This window comes from Leuciscus leuciscus (assembly GCF_965113295.1).
Source record: "Leuciscus leuciscus genome assembly, chromosome: 10".
Lineage (NCBI taxonomy): Eukaryota > Metazoa > Chordata > Actinopteri > Cypriniformes > Leuciscidae > Leuciscus > Leuciscus leuciscus.
In genome coordinates this window covers 37710618-37732845 of record NC_138734.1, presented here as the reverse complement: position 1 = coordinate 37732845, position 22228 = coordinate 37710618, and the positions used below count along the sequence as shown (strand labels likewise).

Sequence of the window (22228 nt, the reverse complement as noted above, 5' to 3'; positions counted from 1 at the left end):
TATATCCACAAAACAAGCAAATATTGTACTTTTTTTTTTTCATTGCATTCTTGTGCAAGCATTAAATAGTAATATGATTTTTTTATTATTATCTTTTTGTCAATTCTATACATCATTCATTTGAGATAAGCCTCTCCATATCTCTAAAATAAAGGATATCATAGGAGAGCAGCTGCAGAAGGGTGCAGTTATTGAGACTTCATTTATCTTCCAAGAATATGTCTGTGGTCAGGCCTATAATGGCATGAGCAGTAAAAAAAAAAAAAAAAAGAGAGAGAAAGCAAGAACAAGAGAGAGACTGAGCGAGAGAGATGATGATAAAATAGAAAAAAAAGCCAAAGTATGTTTCCAGATTTTTATCCTCCCACGGTCAGAAGAGTGACTGTGAGGAAGTCTTGGCCAGGCCACCTACGCTCTTCACATCCTCTCATCTCTGCCGCTGTTTCTCCATCATTTGTTTATTCATTCGTCTGTTTTACAGACGTCCTGCGGCTGCTGTCCCGCTTTCCAGGTGTTTAAGGAACTGTCAAACTTTTGAGGGCTTCATTTGAAAAAATATTAGTTTTTGTTTTTCCACTGTTCTGCATAACATCTAAAAAGGCAACTGCAATCTGGTGAAGTATTGGAAACATATTCCAAGAAAGTACACTAGGTTATTATTATTTTAGTTTGTTTGTTTTGAATACTTTATATTAATGTGTGTGTGTGTGTGTGTGTTGTACTTGATGGGCAAAACTAAGCATCACAAGAAACATTTGCTGGGTGTACTGAATATATTGTGACTAGTATTCAGAATTGCACTCCGCATAGAAAGTCAATACTCAATCTCTTCTTGACGTGTTTCCATATTCTTTGATATTCTTCCATATATGATTTGGTAACAGGTGTAAGTACATTTGCTGTACAGTATGTGCTTTGCTTAACGTGCATTATATGTCCAATAGGACCACTTTGACATGAATAATATGGAAATTTCTCAAGTTATCTGCTATTATCCGGGAAATATCTTGAAGAAAAATGATATTTGCGAACCCAGGAAAGTGACTTATTTTTCAGTGAATGTAATAATCCTAAGAGCCCCTTTTTTCCTTGTGTCATTGTGCTGAGGCGCTACGTATGTTAACACTATTAAATCACCTCAGATGTCTAAGTGATTCAATCTTATTCACTGAGGACAAGTGAATTGAATTCCCCTAAAGTGCCTGTCTAGATCCTGTCTATGTGTGACGGGTTGCTAGGTTGCAGAGAGAGTTCGGAATCTCTCCAGCACTGTGATGTGTGTCAAAAACGGCTTCTCAATGGAAAATGTCTCGCGAAAGTTGAATTAATGGGTTATCGATACCAGGACACATCTCACTGATGAGGTCCCGGATCTAAAGAGCTGACCACTTAAATAGAAGCAAATTTTATATGATTTACTGAGAGCTGCACATATGGTGCACATACAGGCCGGAAATGCTCAAGTGTTTCTGATTGTACTTCACAATGTTATGAGCTAAATTACTAGTAATTAATGAATTAAAAAAAAGTTAGCTTGTCTATTTCAGGCTAAAAGATGGCATGGCAAATGATGAAACATATTGTGACATCTGTTTGATTTTCACTGCATACTGTATATATGCATTTCATGTTTATTTGAGTATACCGTAAGATTCGCTGTATAGCACTCAAGCCCATATTCTGAACACACACTATAACGTTACACCCGTAACCCTCGCCCAGTACTAAATACAAAACTGTAGTGGTGCCTTGGCCTCCCATCCCCTAAACCTCACTCCGTTCCCTGTTGTTGGCCCTGTCCTGTCAGAGACGCTCTATAACACACTGGTGCTTAGCGACCCTGACTCTCTGACCTGCTTTCCCGCTCAGCCTCAGCCACTTCTGCACGAATGGCCGCCGGCTCTCCATCTCTCCGGCTCGTCTAACTGATCAAGGACCGGTGTTAGGAGTGCCAGGCCACACCAGCGTGCCCATCTTTGATTCGGTTAGTTTATTATGCTCTCCTGAGAGGCCGGCTGTTTCAGCACAGTGTGACAGCGCCCTCCAGGTCAGCTATAAGAATAACAATAGGGCTGCCTCTTTCCATCCTCCTTAGAGGCGGCTCTGGATTGTTCTATTAGTATTCTTAATTGTGGCCATGCAAATGTGGAGAGTGAGCAAATGAGAGATGCTTTATTATTATTATTATTATTATTATTATTAATAATAATAATAATTGTACTGCTTGCTTCCCTCTGACTTGGTTGATTAGAGGAACAAGTGGTTTATGAATTAAAATTCTGTCATTATTTACTCGCCTTCTTGTTCAGGAAAAAGTATGAACTGATCTACTGCATATAATAAAAGTTGATGGGGACCAGGAGCTGTCAAGCCGAATGACTTGTTCGCTATATTCCATGTCTTCTGAAGTGATGTGACAGCTCTGTGTGGAGATGAAATTTGAGTAAATTCTCCCATGGAAAATTTGACAGTTGTCACTATTCACTTGAATTGAAAAGGCTAGTATGGACATTTTGCTATAAATAATCCTACTCCTTTAAAAGGCATACTGGAGAGTTCTGGGACTTACGTTGGATGTTTTTGACCATGTTACAGTATGGTTATTTCTCACAAAAATAAAAATTCACTTACTCACCCTCAAACCTGTATGACTATTTCTTTATTATTTTAAGACTGCTGGGTTCCAAACAACATTGGCTTTCGTTGCATAGATGAAAAACACATAACACAAAGTTCAAATATGTTATTTTGTGTGCAAACAGAAGTGGGAAAGTCATTCAGGTTTGAGGGTGAGTAAATGACAGAATTTCATTTTTGGATGAGCTATCCCTTTAAATACATGGTTATCCTTCTTGGATAAGAAAAACTGGCTTGTAACTGAAAAGATGTTGGTAATTTTATCAACTGTTGTAACAGCGGCAGCGGCTGCAAGGCTCTATTACCCAGGGACTCTTAATCACGGCAGGTCCCATAAGTAAAAGCCCTTATCATATGCGAGGAATAACACTGCAAGTGCCTCATAGATAGAGTGGAGAGAAGCAGACATGCTCGCTCTAATTCCCTTTGACAGTCTGGGGCCTGTTTGCTACCTGGTTAAGCCCTGGCTTTTTCATTTCGTGTTTGGTATAAACTGACAAAAGGGAATATGGCAGCATACAGCTGAAGGAAAGTGGAGAGCTCTTTACGGGTGATTGACAGCTCTTGTCAGTCAGTAAGAGGCACCTGCTTAGGCCCTGGCGGAGTGCGTCCTTCAAGCTGAGGCGCAGAGGTGTTGTCGTAATTATCTGGGAAAAAAGGAAACACAATTAACAGTGAGCATTTAGCAGTGAGAGATTATTTACTGGGGCCTGTCCAACAGAGGCAGACGCAGACTTGCGCTGGTCTAGAGAGATCTGGGCTGTCCATCAAGTCGGGATGTCCAACTGGACTGATCCAATTAAATCCAAGATGATTCCACAAACCAGCCCTTTCTTTCCCATAATGAAATTTCTTCAGATGGTAATTGGCCAATATTGTAATTTCCTCTGAGTATGAGTGCTTTTTTTTATATTGAAATAGTTCTACATCTTTATAGTAAAAAATAACACCATTGCTATTGTGTGTGTGTGTGTCCTCAAAGACTGCCTGTATGAGTCCTTGGTCTAGAGCCATCTACATGGGAGGTGGGTTATTCAGAGGCCACAGGCATGGAGCTTCTGATTGAGTCGTTGAAGGAGTAACAAAAGCCATGAAGGCTTGCGACTGAGACGGGGGTCTGCCAGCGCTTCTCCGCACCGACACTGTGCGGGGCGAAGCAAAAAGAGGCGCTGCGATGAGCTACAGAACAGCCCTTTCACTGCAGAGAAGGGAAATCAAATGAGAGTCTGGGTGTGGGGTCCGCAGGTCAGCGAGCAGGTGGGCGAGAGAGGGAGAGGGAGAAGAACGGGCGGCGAGCGGGCCCTCACATCTGGGCCGAATTAGAAAGGTAAAACAACCGAGGCTGAAAGCAGAAGAAGGGGAGGCGTGTGTGAGGATGTGAAAGACAGATCTGCTTTCTAAAGTAAGACCAGGTTAGCGAGGCAGCAGGGGGCCCAGATGAAAGTGATTAAGCGGCTGGGCTTTGAGAAGCAGGTGCCCCTCTGCTGGAGAGAGCTTCCCCTACACGTCTAACCACAGACCCACAGTGTTTACACTACCTACCGTCATGCTGCTCTATGACTCACTGAGAGACAACCTGGAAAATGATCAATGTCAAAGCTTTTGCTTTGCTTTAAATCATCTGTCTTGAAGAGCCCAACCAGCCACAGCATTGCACACTTTTTCTACACATTTAAGTTCAATTTTGAAATGTTAATATTAAACTGCATATTTAAAATTGTAAAAATGAGTAATGTTGCCTGATATCTAACATTTCATTCTGATTATTATGCATAGGAATAATTAAAAATGCTAATGGTCCGTTTTTTAGATTATTGCTTGATTTATTAGCTGTGTCAAGCAGTTCATACTATATTGTATGCACCTGGCATAAAGCGTACCATTTTATTATACTTTTCTATTTAGAGCGTTTGAAAGATGAATTAGAGAAGCTGCATTTCATGATTGTGTTTGTTTTAACCAGTGTTGTGCTGCCTTTATGAAACATATCATGCTGGCTGCTCAATTATTCAAAGTGGATTACCTCATCTCACTTTACCTCATCAATTAATTGTTCCAGAGTTATTTGAAACTATCATGCCGTGAGATTTCTTGGCCGGTTGATTTAATGTCCTCGGCTCGCCCTTTCTCAACTCAGACCACAGCAGCGCAGAGAGAAACAATTCTTCCAGCAGCCAATGAATACAGCGTTCTGAATAGTGCCATAATTCCCCGTGGCTCTATAACATTCACTGTCTACCATCTTCTTGTCCTCCCTCGTTTCCCCAGTTAGGACTGACACATTTGATAATTGATTCATCGCTACATTAACTAACGCAATAATCAATTATTCCAACTGTTTTTTGGGGGAGAAAAAGAGGCATATTAAAAAGGCATTTATGTCAGCCTCTCGGTTCTAAAATGTTTTGGGTGCAATGTGAGCTTTGTCTGATGATAAGCGCTTCTAGCATTTTTCCCCTCTCGTTCTCCTCTTTGCTCGTTCGGCTGCTAACTTAGTTAGGCAGCACAATGAAGTGGAAAGTTTCCCTGGATCGCTTTTCCCATTTTGCAGGATTTCATTGCACCGTTTATTCCAACATGACAAGAGTAGCTCTGTGGGGCGGCATTTATTCCCATGCATCTGTTGGCTGGCGAGTGGGAAGAGCCCTGGCTAGGCTTGAAGGCCAGTGTGTAGGAGTCAAACTTACATATAGAGGCTATGCAAAGCAGCTTCAACAAACAGCTTCCCTTTTTATGTTTTTTCATCTAATTTGTCTTCCAGGAATTTTCAATGCTGAACAGAATATAAAATTTGGGTAGCCATATGCTGGTTATAATGAACTTTTAATGATTGCTAGTGGACAAGTGCAATGTATATACACAGAATATACATGAAAATAAATAACCGATCTGCATTGTATAACAGTAGATGAATAAACATCCGACTACATATTTGCGTGTAGATCCACTTTGTAGTCCTATATTAGCAAACCCTCAGTACTAAAATTCGCTCACCTTTAAAGCAATTGTGCGACTTGATTCTGATTGGTCAGTTGCAGTTTAAGCCGTCAGATATAGAGTTCAACAGTGCCCGTCCTCTTTTTCAGTGCCACTGGTTCCGGACGTATTTTTAAATTCTTCTTTTCCCCATAGGGATTTAAAAAAAAGTCTTTGATTTGAAGATTTGAAGCAAAAAAATATTTGAAAATCAGACAAAAAGACATATGTACAAGACTGTGTACTTAATTGCTTTAGTGCAAACAGCATAATTGAATAATATAAAACTATTCATTTACAAATGTTGATTATTTAAATATATAAATAAGATATTTTAAGTTTATTGCAAAATATGCATTTATACAAGCATTTAAGTATTTTAAATGTTAGCGTAGAGCGATTGATTTGATTATGTCATTCCCAGTGCTTCATGGAAGTGGGTGGAGCTATTTTGGCACATGCTGCTTTTTTTTTAATCATGGGTAATGTCGTTTTTCATCAGGAATTCTGCTGTTAAGCATGATGATTTAAAAAAATAAGCTGAAATAATGCAGGCTGACAGCTTCAACAGAAGGAAATACCATGGATTAACTACCTCATAGCTCACAGTAGATCTGTCTTTAACGGTTTATAAGTTATCGATCAAAATCAGTTTCCCTGTGGAGAAAAATAAATAAGAGCCTTTACTTTCACCTGTTGCACTCTATTTTCTGACATTCACCATTGCCATAACTGAAACTAGCACTACTGTCATGTCTCTTGCGTCACACCATGTCCTAAACAAACTGGACACGGCATTCGATTAAAGCCATGAAGGCACTAAACAAACTCAACAGTGCAGGGGATTATATCTTTGAAACGTAAATGTTTTCGTTCTTGCTGTTCTGATTTGTACAGTGTAAGCATTAAGTTAATATTCGGGCAAGATTAGCCTATACAAATATTTCAACCCAAATTATGTGATTAGCCTCAATGAGTAGCTTTAATTTTACGATAACTATCTGATATACTAAAGGCCTGTTCACACTAGAAATTATACCTATAAAGATAACTATAATAGCGTTCACACCAGCGCATTATAATGTTCTGTTTACTATAATAGTATGTGCTGCAGTTCTGTGGTCTGCTGCTTTAAATGCCTGTGGTGGATTCTGATTGGCTGTCACTTGTTTATCATTCCTCAGTGATGTTTATCATTCATTCTTGGTGTGAACTTGGTGTGAACCTCAACTTAATCCTTTCCGTTAAAAGTTGAGGAGTAGTATCCCCGCCAATTCCGAATGAAGCATAAAATAAAATGTATATAAATATATTAACGGCTGTGGTAACCCAAAACTTAATTTTCTATTCTACTGTATAATACTGTGATTTATGTTATTTATAAAGACTAAACTTTTTGATGACGTTTTATTCATCTATACTAACTTGCGTCGTAGCCTACGATTCAATGTGTCGTCATAGTACAGTCTACATACGCGTCGTACCCAAGTTTAATCACGTCGTACAGTGTGATTTGTAATGATCTTATAAAATTGCTGAAATCGCACAGTCTGTAGCAGGCATAAGCCTGGACCAAGTACCTTCCTCCTATTATTCCATAGAGAACAAATAAGAGTTAATTATGTATTGCTAATGGCTCTACCTGTGGGTACCAATATAGTGTTAGCCAGAGTCTTGCCATGGAGAGCTCATAAATAGCTAGCTTAATTACAATTTCACACAAATCAAATGAAAGAATGAAGGAATCAATAAATCAGTAGATCTCTGGGTAGGTGTCTGTGCAGACCTTATTCCTTTATTTGTTTTCTCTTTACCACAACTTCTCTCCTCGTCAGTGGGGAGCAGGAATCCCAAATTATCCACAGGGTTACGGGGCGCACTGCCCTCGAGCCCCTCACCCCACAGCAGAGGTAACGTATTCAATGGCCCGGGGCGAGTGGTGCTGAGAGTGAGCCCTGCTGCATACTGATGGGTGAGCAGGGGAGGCAGTAATTGGTGCAGTGGAAGAGAGGGGAGAGAAGGGCAAGCACAGGGAGATGATGGCTTTGTTTCCCCCTGTCTGTCTCACGCCTAGACTCCTCCTCCTCCTGCCATCATCCACCCCGTATCTCTCCGACACTCACACACATGCTTCTGTCTGTCAAAGTCCTTAAAGACATAGTCACTCAAATATATATATATATAAAAAAGTCATTATTTACTCACCCTTGTGTTGTTGTTGCAGTACAAAACTGTTCTTGAACAGAACACAAAAGGAGAAGCTTCCTTTTGTCCATACAATGAAAGTCTGTGGAAACCTGGAAAAGCTGTGGTCGCCATTCACTTTCAATGTAGAAGAGCAGCTTGGAAACTCAAAATAACTAAACCTAAATAACTCCTTTTATGTTCCATGCAAGAAAGAAAGAAAGTCATACAGATCGGAAATTACGTAAGGATGAGTAGGATGGATGGATTATCCCTATAATAAAAAAAGTCTTTGTTGTCAGATGATACACTTGGTAGACATTCAGAATATGACAAATCATGGAAAGTACATACCGACATGCAGTACTCGCTGAGCAACAACCTGGACAATGATCAGTCTCTTCAAAGTTTGCTTTAAATCATTTGTCTCGAAGAACCAAAAGTGGATTCCAGCCGCAAAGGAAGCAAGATGATGATGATTTGGACGTTTAACAAGTTTTATGAGAAACCTTCAAGCACTAAATCATCTTACTTTTTGATTTACATTAACTACCAGTTTGGCATACAAAACATTTTATTGTATAAGTATCAAAATATCCACAAAATTGGAACACTCCAGGCATCTTATTATTCAAAAATATGTATTAAAATATATAAAGAATTATTTTTTACAATTTTAATTCATTCTGATTCAAATTTCATATTCGCCTATGTTTTTCTCATCAAATCCAAATACAATTTTTTATGCAACAAGCCATGGAAAATGCCATGTTATTGCAATAGACAGATAATACATATATACATTTTTCACTGCAGTTCTGAACTGAAGAGGGACAGATATGTTTGTAATCCAGGAATTATCAGTTGACAACACGTTACTCACCACATGTCTGAACAGTGTAAGGGAGCACAGTGTGGTTGTAGTGTCGGGGTAAGGAGAAATATAACCACACGGGCCTCCACTGCTTGTCAAAGCTAAAGAGGAGAAACTAACAGAGGCTTCTGCTTGCTGGCTAATTGGGCCCTGGTGGCTGACATCGTAGACTCATGAGCAAAACAAACATCATTTCAATATCTCCACAACTGGACCCTTTAAACCATGATCACAGAGCAAAGTGGTTCCAATGCAGGACCACATCTAATTAATCTGAGTCAGGAGCTTTAAAAGAAGTTAAATCCCTTTTTTTATATATATATCAATGGTGTGTTCAATTACGATGTGTGCAGTGCCACGCTTTAGATCTGGAGGATAGTTCATATGGCTGTAATTAGCAGGCCTTGTTAATGAAAGAGGAGGCAAAGCATGCCTGGAGATTGACTGTGCTATCAGTGGCAGTGGGCAGAGACCTCTGTACACCTCAGTCTCCAATTATAATTGATATGTAGGGCAATTTCAATAACTCTTAGTTGATTTTTGGAGTAAAACAGACATTTTTACACTGTAAGGAAAGACAAATGTAACAATAATTTATAAAAAAAAATTACCAGAGATGAGACAGGAAGTGAGACCAAACCCTAGTAATTGGTAAGAGGGAATGCATGTTTTTATATGATTGTTTTCATAGCAAAAAAAAAAAAAAAAAGAATACAGAAGTACACTATTAGAGAATACGCTTTGCATTCAAAATGCCTTTAGTTGAATATTTAGAAATTAGTATATTCTACACTAAAACGGGGGTAACCTAAAATTGTTACATAAAAAAATCAGTTTTTACTATCCATTAAAAATGACTTTTGTTCGTTTAACCTTATTTGTCACCGGGTCGATTTAGTCAACATTTTTAATTCAGAGATTTGCTACATAAAGCACATACATTTTTAATGTTAACCCTTTTTGTAGATTATCTTACCCTTTTTTTTAAACTATAGCAATAGGCCTGCTTCATACTGCACACTAAAGTAGCATGCAAGTAGTGGGTACCATATTTAATATTTTCAATATATCTGACTGAAATCATTATTTAAGCTGTTTATCTTTTTGGGTTTCATTCAGTGTATAATTAATAATTTAAGTATGTTATTAAATGAAATACTCAACGTAGTAGCCAGGCAATCATATTATTTTGTATAGAGCTGCAGTTCTCTTTCACGGTAGAGTCACTGTCAGTTGGAAAGCGCTAGTGTCACTTTTTAGCTGCACTGCGACTTCGCTTAAAAACTATTTGTGCTGCACGGCTTGAAACTGACCGAATTGTAAAACAAACAATCAGCCATTGTCTTTTTGTGCAAGTCTGATTTCACCCTGTCGCTTTTTGTGCAATGGCACATTCCAGAACACCAGATATACATATTCATCTGACTCCTATGGAATGTGTCAAATAGAGGTGTCCTAATTGTGTCCTTGATGAAAGGCTATTAATATTGAACACTTCTGCAGTCACCCATGTGTCTGCACCTTTTTTTTTTTTATGCGAGACAAAAAGCAGATCTCTGCTTATCTCTAATGATACCTGAATCCCATGAGGTGAGAAGAGAAACTGCGAGTGGCTCCAGTAGATTCATCAAGCCAATATTGTGTTCTTTCCTCTGGAGGCTGAGAGTCACATTGCATTATATCACAGTTAATTAAAATGAAATATGCGGTTAAATTATTCTGTGTATTGTTGCCTGACGGGGTGTGCGCACGCTAAACGCGGACCATTGAGGCGACAGCAGATAGCTAACAAAGGTGTCTTTCTCTCTTTCTTTACGTCTCCATATCTTCCCTTCTATCGTTTCACCAATTTCCACTTCCTCTGCGCTGTTCTCAAGGTCTAACCTCAAGGGTGTGCGACACAATTCACTCTAGAAGGGAAAAAGAGAGATTTCCCATGTTTATTAAGCTAGATTTTTTCTTGATTATTGTTATAATGCGTCACCAAGAGGGCTGTCCTTTTCTGTTAACATTGTTTAACATTTCATTGCTTTGACGATAAAAGGGAACGAAAAGGATGTAAAGTCAACACGCTGCACACAACCAGTTATCAGAGCTGAGAGCTTGTCCGCTGCAGTCGCAGAAAGGGTGACTTTGTTTCGGAGGCGGTCGGCGGCCCTCCTCATCCTCCTTTCATCTAAGCCTGGCCTTTCTGATCCTAGAGTCGAGCCTGTCAGGGCCGCACCTGTAACAGAGGGACCTTTGACCCCACGCTGCCCTCAGACTCACACTCCGTATCTCAGCCCCTGAGACTGGCCACCACCCCAGCTGTTAGCTACATTCTAATGCACTCCGAATAATATTAAAGCCAAATCAGTTGAATTTATTAATCCAGACAGGGCCCTAAGAGAGATGCTTTTAAAGGCCAGCGACTTAATTTAAGCTCTTAAAGGCTACCCCCTGCACACTTGATGTATTGTGAGAAATTACGTCTCGGTGTCAGTGAGCGTAATACGCCCACTGTATAAATAACATGCCAACAGAACAGCGGCGAGCACCCGCAGGCTCAATTGCAGTCATGACTTTAAAATATAATTAATATTTGTACCCGCTACTGGTTGTAAACTTTTGCTCTCACGTTGGCTAGCGTTCGTTCATCTACATAAGTTGTGGATTGAGCCACAGTGGTTTTCCTTCAAAAGTAGGAGAAGCGGGAATCTCTTCGACAGGCTATGCATGTAGGTTAAGGTCCTCAGTTGGTGCGGCCCACCCTGAGAAGAGTAAAAACAATCAGTCTTGTCATTTGGATCTCATTAGTGATTCCAGGAAAGCCCTTCACGTTATTGGAACTGAGGCCTGACCTCAGCGATCTCAATACAGCGATGGCGAGCCCCACAGCAACACGACGAGTCTCTGATGTCTTTTTATTTTGACTTATTACTTGACTTCTGATTTGTTTTCCTTGGTAGTGAGACATCTTTACATTAACAAGAAGCTTTAGCTTATGAAGACTCGTCGAGGGAGGGTCGTTTCACAGTGAAAGCACCCTTGTAACAATCATTGAGGAACAGGGGCATCTTATTCTAATGAAACTTGGTTGGCATTGCTTCTGAAAGAGAATGCGGCACCTGCAAAGAATGTATCGCAGCACTCTCACTATTTGGCGTTGTAGTTTGATTCCCGCTTCGGGGCTGCATATCAGAAAAAAAACTGAAAAAAAAACAGGTTGTAGGGGTCCTTGCACACAGTCTGCCCATGGTGCTGCCTGAAGGACTACCATGGAAACAAGGAGTGCGACAGGCTCTGGGGGACCTGCCACAGCTGCAGGCTCTTCCTTTCTGACAGCCTGATGAAGACATCAGCTTCATACCCAACAAAACAACAACTATTGAAGGAAAACAGAGAGAGAGAGAGAGAGAGAGAGAGAGAGAGAGAATGATGCAAGCAGTGTTAACTGCTGTGTGGATGAGATGTTCATTAGTGAGTTTGGGGACCATATTGCCTTTTTAGTAATCTATAGAGATTTGATGTTCCAATCCCAAGAGACAGATGCAAACTGATCATTTTTAAACATGATTTTGTTTATTAGAAAACACAAAAGGAGAGGGGGAAACAAGATTACATAGTGTGTCCATTGTCTTCGATCACTACCTCTGTTTCTAAATGTGTATTAAATTTGTGAAAAATGTAAATATTGTAAAAACACTTAATTAATAAAGCAACATTATATATTATGTTTTCAAGAGAGTAATATAGTCACTTCTCAGGGCAAATTGTCAGAAAAAGTATATCCGCCTCAAGTGAGTGTATACATTTTTTTTATTTGCATCTTGGTGTTTCTAAATCCATATTTTTGTGATCCCAAAATTCATATAAAACTGTAAATGGTTAGGTAATGGATAGTGCATTTAATAATAGAAATGTCCGATTAGTAAACAAATCTTTATTTTCAGGATTTTTTTTTTATTTACTTGATAAAAACGTAATAGTAAAATGCAATAAACAGCTAAATATGCACTTAATTATACACCATGTCACAGGACATGTGATGTTCACTGAAAAAGTGATTCACAGTTTATGTTAGAACTGAATGTTAGAGGGAGCACTAATATTTTGTGTGTTCATTTTTGTCTATTAGGTCCACAATTTGACACTTTAAAATGTCTTATGCATCAAAGCATGATTTTAATCAAGGCAGTTTACCCAAAAACACTTGTCAACACGAGCTCTCTGAGCTCTCTTTATGAGAGATTCCAATCGGCAGCCTCTCATTTCATCTGCGTTTTGGAGACGGTCTTGAATTTTTGAAGACCGTTTCTCTCCTCCAGCACAAACACTTCACATCCACTTAGAGGCTCGCTTTCAAGTTTTGGTGCTAACCCGACGACTAGAGCGTTCCTGCAAGCATTGTTTAATTGGTTTCACCTCACGCAGACATCTGATGGGGTCTCATTTACTGAGCTAAGGGACACTGGCCCTCCCCTCCATCCTCTCCCTTCTCTGTGGCCCCCCAGCGGAGACGGTGCAGGAGTTTGTGTGTGGGATTTCTCTCATCAGAGCGTCGCGGGTCACCTCCACTCCCCCTCGCTTTGAATCGGACCCCCGGTGGCAGCTCCTGGGAGAGTGCCGTGATGTCTCTATCAGACTGTCAAAAGAGATAGCCCCAGGCTCCGGCAGGTCCCTGAGAGCCAATCAAACTCTTCACGCTGCACCAACCGATGCCCTTTCACCAGCACCAAACTGCAGAGGAGTGAAGGGAGGGTGGGAGAGACGGAGGGGGGCAGGCTGGGCACTCCAATCAGTCTGAACAAACTCCCTGAGCTGGGGTCTAGGGCTCATCTGTATGGCTACGGCTATTTTTACAAAGCGTCCGCTCGGTTATTTACCTCGCTCGCTAAATTATTGAGCGAGCAGACACTTTCCGAGGAAGTACTGTTCGGTTTTACATTTCTTTGAAAGAAACTTTTCTCTGTAAATCAGTCGAAGGACCAAATTGTAAAAAAAAATTAACACAGCCTTCACTGTTAACTTGGTTAATATCTTAATAATTGGTTAATATTTGTTTCAAATCAACACTCTGAATGCCTACATTCAAGATGCACCACTTTGGAAATGTTGCTTTCTATAAAAATGACTCTCTGATAGCGGAGAGGCTGAAATATGTCTGTAATATGAATAAATAAGTTGATGAGGCAGGAAATCTCCATTTGCTCTACTTGAAGCCCCATCACTGGTGCTAACACTACAGAGTGATGGGTCTAGTAGAGAGCCATTAGGCACTGGAGGTGATTTTAATGAAAATGGGAGACGCTAAGTGCGGGGTATGGAGTGTATATACTTACTCTCTCTCTTCCTCTCTCTCAATCTCCCTCCCTCTTTATGAGAGATGAGCTCTCTCATCTGGACCTTGTTATTGTCAGCGAACTACAAAAGCAGTGCATTAGCTGACTGCTCTGGACACACTGAGACTTTGATGTTTTCCTCAACAGTGACCAGCATCCTCTTCTGAAGTGTGGCCCGGGTAATAATGCTGTGTATCCTTCACAAATAATGCGGAGTTAAGGATGCGAGAGAAGAAAAACACATTTAAGAAGTCAAACTTTTAGTTATCTTCTTCATTTCATCTTTATCTGCAGCATAAATGTACAAATGTGGAAGATTAATATAAAAAAAACATTACAGAATAAATCATCTTGAACAGTAGGCTGCCTTTGCATGATTAAAAATGTTTAATGACATTTAGTATTTTCCATTGTTATAAATATTTTACCCTCATTTAAATATTTCCTGCGGTAAACAGAAGCAACAGGAAGCACATATGAGCTGTATGTTTTGTGGCTAATTTTTCCTTTGTTAAATGAACCAGAATGTGGTCTCTAAAAAGACTTTAATATATGAATAGGCTGTGTCATATTTCATTGCATTTCAGCGTGACCACATGCAGAGGCTGGTGAAGCCCGCCTTTACCTTCATATGCTCAGATACTGTGACCGTGAGTTCGCGAGGGCCAAAGACCCCGTCAGCAGGGGCCCCTCTTTCTCTCTCTCTCTCTCTCTCACACACACACACACACACACACACGGATACAAATATAAGCACACACACACAGTACAACACAGTCGATGAATACACTTCAGTGGCAATGCGGATGGCTTGGCACAAGGGGGCTCCTTCTCCTCCACTCGCACTGGGGCATTATGACTTAAACAGACCGTGTCCTGAAACGCCGCCCGTCTCTTTCATCCGACACGTCCATCGGGTTTCAGCGCAAGCGTTTCTTCTTCACCGGGCCCTGGTTGCCGAGCTCGGCTCTCAGTTCGCTGTACTGCACCTGTAAAAACAAACAGCTCTTTGGTCAGACGCAGGTAATCGGAGCTGAGGCCCGCTCACGGTAATGGCTCCCCTGAGGAGAGCCGGTGCAGGGGGAAAGCCAGGCGGGCGCGGCTGTAATGAATCATGTTTTAAACACAGGAGCAGAGGGGATTAATCACAAGGAGGAAAGATTTGAAAAGTCAAGGGTTCCGTACCGACACAGCGGTGACTATACCACCCCCACCTATAAGGGAACTATACTGGTTGAGCAGACCCGCTGTCTTAGGTCCTCGCAAACCGAGGAGTTGCGAGTTGTGTCCTTCCTAAGAAAAGTTTGTTGGAGACTAATTATAGCAGCTTGTAGGCAGGAGTAAGTGCCTGTATGGCTCCGTCTGGGGCATTGCGGTTACAGATGATCACACACTTCCCTCGTTTCAGATGAACATGCTGTTTACTTTACTTAAAGCAGGGACTGAACTCAGGTCGGAGGTGAAGGTCGGCGTGATGAAAGTAGAGTTTCACTGAGGTATGAGAAACTGAATAAAGATTTTTTCCTGGAGCTCACAGCGTATCCACGAACAACTTCTAGACTGCCATTAAACACATTCAGATCTGGCATTCAAATAGATATGGAGTTAAAGTACATCTTGTGTTCAGTTAATAAGAAATTGCTATATAAATGAAAAGTCAGCCCTTCTCTTTCCGCAAAATGTCATAATGTGATGTTTCAGCATGTGAAAAGGACACTTTATCCCATGACTAATAAATGGGCTGATGTACCAAATTTAGTTTTACACTCCAGATGCAACTGCATTTCAGTTAAAAACTTTAACTAGTTTCGACCGATATATCAGCCAATATTTGGCTTTTTTTTTTATTATTGGCAAATAAGGGGTTGGAAGCACCAGGAATTTTATTAAGACCATGCTGGAAAACACCAGTGCCTGAGTGCAAACGCACAGAAGATCGCTTTCTCCATCTTCACTAGTTTATTCTAATAATTAATTAGACAGAACTGTTAAACAAAGAAGAGAAACGGTATATGAAAAAGTATTATATCTGATAGAAAGGCAAACCTTGTAGTACTTTCTCATATGCTGTCAGCATTCAGCAAATACAGTATACATTTATATAATTCTATCATTGATTAAACTAATCTAATCTCGCAAACTACAGTGAATCCAGAAGTTGCTATCTAAAGTATAACTCTATTTTACAGGTTTATTTTTCATCAACTTCAAATTATTTCCATATTGATTGTTTTTTAAATTATTTCTGTCATGACAACTCTCAGAGTGTTTGGCATGGTAATTGATATGACAATGTTAATATGTTTGGTCTTGGCAGAATAAATCTGCTACAATGCTACTTCTGCAGAGCAAGTACTGCCTACTGCAAGACCTGCTACTGCCAGTACATACACGACACGCCGCTGCTTTACAATATAACATACATGAATTACCCATTGCAGATTTATACAGGTGGAGCTGGGGAAGGTGGAGAATTTCTGAAAGCACGCTACAAACTACTACAGCAAACACTGTCCAAGTATTTGAAGGTTGAACAGCAAGCTCATTGGCATTTCAGACACATTATCAAGCCCAGGTGCTCCTGGATTGCAAACCTCCAAAAACACTCTGATTTTCCTTTCACAGTTAAGAGTAACATCAGCCTCTGAAAATGGCATTAAAGGCATCTTTTCTTGTCCAAGGCCACCCTTCAGTCCAAACGACGTACAGAATCGACAAATAATTAAATATGGCATGAGGCTGATGGGACTCGAAAGTGTGGAGAATGCGTCCAAATGATTTTCTTGTTTGTTTCTCCTCGAAACAATAACCTGGAGGTGTATCTGTAAGGTAGGGACTGCACACTAATTACCAGGCCCTGATTATGAGAATGGGAGATGGAGCACAAGGGAACAAAGAGACGCGGCAGCCTCAGAACATGAAACTGTCCTCAGAACTGACAGATGCTGCTTATTTTAGGACAGAGGGCCGCTGTATGAAGTCCAGATTTGAGGGTTTGTGTTTGAAGAACTGCACAGGCACTAATTGCCAAGTCATTTTCGGAACCGTGAGACTGGAGTCAATTTGAGCTTTTGTAACGTGCTGTTTATTTGGTCAATCCTTTTTTTAGCATTAAGGTTCGAACATTGTAAACTTAACGGGGACAGCATGGATTTGCATACCTTTTTGGTATGGTTAATGACCACTGTGCCGTTTTATTGGCATTTTGTTCTTTAAAAAGTGGCTTGCTTCTTTTTTTTCTTTTTTTTTTTGCTAAAGATCATTCTGTCTTCCCATTTTTGGTGTGTTCCATTTAAATGAACAGCAGGCAGTTCATCCAACCACGAAAACATACTTCAAAAGGCTTAAAAACTCAGCAATGGTTTCCATCTTGTTTTGCCAACTTTCTGCTTCCACATGCCAAAACCAGTGTGTCATGCTGGCTTCATCTATCCACACAGACATATGTTAACGTAAAGTTGCAGAGGTTCATCCCAGGAGATTTGTCTGAGCCAATCACTCAAGCTCTCCAGTATCTGAGCAGGACAGGAAGCCTTGACAACAGTTAAATAGCCATGTTGATGGAGAAAAGTGTCCTATGCAGAACGCTTTGTCACAGTAGGACCTGCTTTGGATCCCGACTTCTGAATCGCACTCAGGGTCCGAAAGACAGAGCGAGACTCTCAGCGTTTGGCTGCACATCCGCAGGCTTATGATGTTACCCTGAATGACATATCAGCCATGGATAATGTTTCATCACATATGGCGCCCAGCAGGACAGCGTTGGCTCAACACTTCATTAATCGAGTCCTCCAACCTGATGTGACGGGGGCCGCCACACTGCCAGTGTGCAGACACCGACCCCTTAGCAATCCCTGAACCCTCTACAGCACCCTTCTTTTATCACAGGCCGACAAAACTGATAATCAGGGACAAGGCTGAAGCGTTAAGGCCGAGGATAGATCAGAGCGGACCCCATCCAGGCAGCCGGGTGACTCTATCAAGACATGCTGGGAAATAATTGGACCAGGGGCCGCCTTTAAAGGCACGAGTCCATTAATAATCAAACACAGCCAGAGGAAATATCCTGGGTAACACATGGGAATTCTGAGAGCAAATAATGCAGACATCTTCAGGGAATTCCTTCCTTGTCTCGGTCCCTCCCTCTCTCTCTAAATGTAAAACTGGACCCTTACCTTTTGAACATCAGAAGGCACCCTCTTGAGAAAATCCAGTATTTCATTTGTGTTAATGGCATATGGGTTGATAAGCTTCTTGGTAAATTTGTTAACACCTGTGAAAACAAGCATGCATTAATAAATACAGTTACCCGCCACACTTGCAGGTATCTTACTGGCAAAACAAACCTTGACATTTGTGACTTTATCTGCTGTAATTCATACTGCTATGTGATTGGAAGTGCATATAAATAAATACACACGGTCTGCTAGAGTATACGGTATATCGTGGTTCACACTGCTGCTGTATTTGTGATGCCATTTAACTGCAACAAGAGCAAAGCATTGCAATGACACTAGCTGTGTTTCCATCCACCTATTTTTATGTGCATTTAGGGATATTGCATAAAAAACGCTGAATGGAAACGCCAAGATGCGCATAAATAAAAAATAAAAAATTAATTGAGGCAGTTAATTTTTTTTTTTATCCAATTAGAAAACAAACGCATAAACTACAATGGAAACACATTTACCGAAAAGGTTCCTCGATGAACATTAAAAAAGATGTGGCCACATGATATGACAGCATAACTGGACTAACCAGCAGATCGATCGTGATCCACAGCATCTGAAATGTTGTTTTGGTCATTCTGAAATGCCTACGCCAAAGTCTGTCATCAAAGTGGTTCGGTATAATGACCTCCCAGAACTGTCTTAAACGACTGCGTTCCCAAACAGCAGGCATCGGCCTCCGAAAGAAAGATGGCATGCCAGCATTTATTGTGTTTTGTATGCGTGTTTTGGTGCAAGTAATTTATTATATACAAAAAATAATAATTGCTGCAGCAATTAAAATTTTTCTTAGTGATATTTGGCAACAGTTTATCAGGAAGTGAAGATTCTGTTCTCTTCAACTCACTGGATGGAAACGATGCTTTATTCGCAAATGTTTTATGCAATATTCCAATTTTGCGCACAAGTTAATTTCGCAACTTTGGATAGCATCACACTTCTTTTTTTTTTCATGAAAACATTAAGAAGAATACACTACTGTTCAAAGGTTTGGGGTCAGTATGTTTTTTTTATTATTATTAAATAAAGAAATTATCTATTTTATTCATCAAGGACATTAAATTGTTCAAATAAAGCTATAGTAAAGACTTTTATAATGCTACAAAAAAGTATATTTTAAATAAATGCTGTTCTTTTGAACTTTGTATTCAATGTGTCAGTTTACACAAAAAATATTAAGCACCACAAATTATTTCAACTTTGGTATGAATAATACATGTTTCTTGAGCAGCGAATCAGAATATTAGAATGATTTCTGAAAGATCATGTGACACTGAAGGCTAGTAAAATTGCTGAAAATGTAATATTAAAATATATTAAAATAGAACAGTTTTTACTGTATTTTTGATCAAATAAATGCAAGATAGTTTTTTCATAAACATTACAAAAACTTACTGACCCCAAACTTGTACATATTAGATATAATTCCATATTTTAAGACAAGAAACATAACAGTATGTGAATTTCTTTTTTTCCTGCACACTCCCAATCATCAAAACTAATCATCATATACGTGAAACCTCTAATTGACATTAGGGGCATTAATACGGCAGAATAGTGTCTACGCTCGCTAACTCTTTCTTTCTAACTGTACATACATCAAACTTTCACAAGATTGCAAAGCCTGAGTGCAGCTGGTCTCCCCAGCCAACAGCGGATCATGTTCATGATTCTGATCAGCTGTCACAGGTAGAGTTATGGAAATGGATCACTTTTTAAATAGCTTTCGTCAGGCGTCAGTAAAGGAGTTCGAGCTCAAAGCTCAGAGACAGTAAAGTGTGATTCTTTCTAAAACACCTCTGCATGACTTCCATTTAAAGGAAAGTGGAGACAGCTTAACAGCAGCACTGGAGTATCACGCATGATTGGGTGAAAGGGCTACACATGGTGTCTCACTTACTTACCCCACACTAAAACTATGTAGCGCAGTGGGATGAAGTACAAGGCAGTAGTCGCCAGAAACAGAGCCAGGAAAGCCAGGAATGACAAGAACGGCACTGACCAGTTGAATGTGCTGTCAATGGAGATACAAGACATTAATTCATGTTCATAAATTATATATGAATAAATACATGTACATTATTTTTGGACATGTATGATATTAACAGTTCAGGTTCCTTGCTATAACAATGTTTTAGTGCAAAGTAAAATACAAATCTGTACAGCTTTTTACAAAAGCTGTAAACTTTTGAGAATAAAGTCATTCAATTTGGAGATTAAAGGAATAATATTACATAAATAAAATTGACAAAAAAGAAATGACTATATAATGAAAGGGCATGAATAATTACAATAGTTCATCCAAGTAGCAGCAAAAATGCAAGAAATGTATTTGAAGATTTAGATCATTCTTTAGGATAGTTTACCAACAGAGAAATCCTTGCTTTTGGTATATCAGTTATCATTAGCATCCATCTCATAATAATATTACTTAATTCTGAAAACTTTATAGATTTATTCTCTATTGATTTCATTTAAACGTGGCACTAAACAGTCTTTTTAATAAAAGGACACATAAAATGCATTTAGTTTTTTTATTAATGAAGCTATTTGACAAAGAACTTATGAGCACAACTGCATATGTGAGCTTCAGAAGAGGTATAAAATGCTATGTTCTTACTTTTTCACTCTTTCCCCGATGCAAGCCACTTCATCTAAAGTGCTCTGAACTGTAAGCACAATTTCTTGAACCATGTGGATTTTTTCCATCAGTCCTCTTTTCTCTGATTCCTGAAGAGAAAGAAAAAAAGACAGAGACTGATGAGGGAAGTCAGCTGCTAGAAGCCTACAAAGGAAGAGCAGTTTATTTCCAGAGTGCCATCACCAGTATTTCATCTAGTCAATGGCCTGTAATGAGCTTCTGTAACATCTCCTCAGACGTGAAAATGTGTCAGCCTCTCCTCCAGAGCTGTCACAAATCTAGGAGTATTTCAGCATTTGTCAGGCGCAAACAATAAAGGTGCATCACAATCAAAGATTAAGCGGAGGAGGAAAAAGATGTAAAAATGGCAATCAGAAAGCATACAGAGAGAGAGAGAGAGAGAGAGAGAGAGAGAGAGAGAGAGAGAGAGAGAGAGAGAGAGAGAGAGAGAGAGAGAGAGAGAGTGAGTGAGTTAGAGTACACAGACGGCGCAAGACGCCAACTTGCGAGGTCGTCTAATCCACGAGTCTCTGCCGGGCATGTCTTGGCTCGTTTCCTAGGGTGCAAGCTTTTTCGAGTACCAGTTCTTGGCGTATGAAAACTCAGAGTTGCCCACCTTATGGCAAGATTGAGTGCAGGGTTGAAATCATTGGATTTATCGTTTTCTGTATCTGAGCTCGTGGGAGAAAGATTGCAATGTCTGAGTGTAATCCTGTTATACAAAGCAATGTTTTTACTTCTTGTAAGAGAGATGGGAAATCCCATTGTCTTTTTGTATTTTGATGCATCACACAGTATTGGGTTGCCATGTAATTCAGAGACATGGGCTAAATGGACTTTCGATGAAAAAAAAAAAAGAGAGAAATTCTATTCCATTTTACTTAAAGAAGATTGCTAGGGTAATCTAACGTCCAAAGCAACATGATCACATCAGAGAAATCCTCCAGCATAAGAGCCCATGAGTATAGTTCTCCAAAGGGGGAAGAGAAGAAAGAGAAAGAGAGAGAAACGAGAAGCCCTCACATCAAAAGGATGGAATAATGACAGGAGTAATGATGGATAGTATGGGGGGGGGGGGGATCACAAACATGTGATCGAGCGCTGTATATGTTTGTGTAAGCGACCGGCCCCGCTGTCTGTCGGCCCCTGGGAAAGCTCAGCCCAGACTCCCCACTGTCACTCTCCATTCGGCCCCAGACACAGGGAACCATGGGAAGCCAGTCATGCCTCCACTCAGCACAACCCGTCGACTCCAGCGACACACAGCATGTCCGTACACAGAGACTAGGATATCAATCAAGAGCAAATCAACATGCCTCCTGTTATGAGTCATTTAAAATCCCTCATTTGTGAGGAAAGTGTCAAA

The 22228-nt window shown here is 40.1% G+C and overlaps 1 protein-coding gene and 1 long non-coding RNA gene across 4 annotated transcripts in view; one reads left to right on the top strand and one right to left on the bottom strand.

Moving 5' to 3' along the window:
* Positions 1–22228, top strand: part of LOC309508127 — a 746145-nt gene that overhangs the window by 122436 nt on the left and 601481 nt on the right. The gene's annotated exons all lie outside the window — the stretch shown is intronic.
* Positions 10820–22228, bottom strand: part of mctp2a (multiple C2 domains, transmembrane 2a) — a 51278-nt gene continuing 39869 nt past the window's right edge. For all 3 annotated transcript variants that reach the window (XM_082183184.1, XM_082183186.1, XM_082183185.1), the window contains 4 exons: positions 20842–20951; positions 20126–20235; positions 18168–18265; positions 10820–14981 (listed from right to left, as the gene is read on the bottom strand). In XM_082183184.1, the coding sequence (XP_082039310.1) occupies positions 14913–14981; positions 18168–18265; positions 20126–20235; positions 20842–20951 (387 nt within the window). In that variant the 3' untranslated portion in view covers positions 10820–14912. The remainder of the gene's footprint in view (positions 14982–18167; positions 18266–20125; positions 20236–20841; positions 20952–22228) is intronic.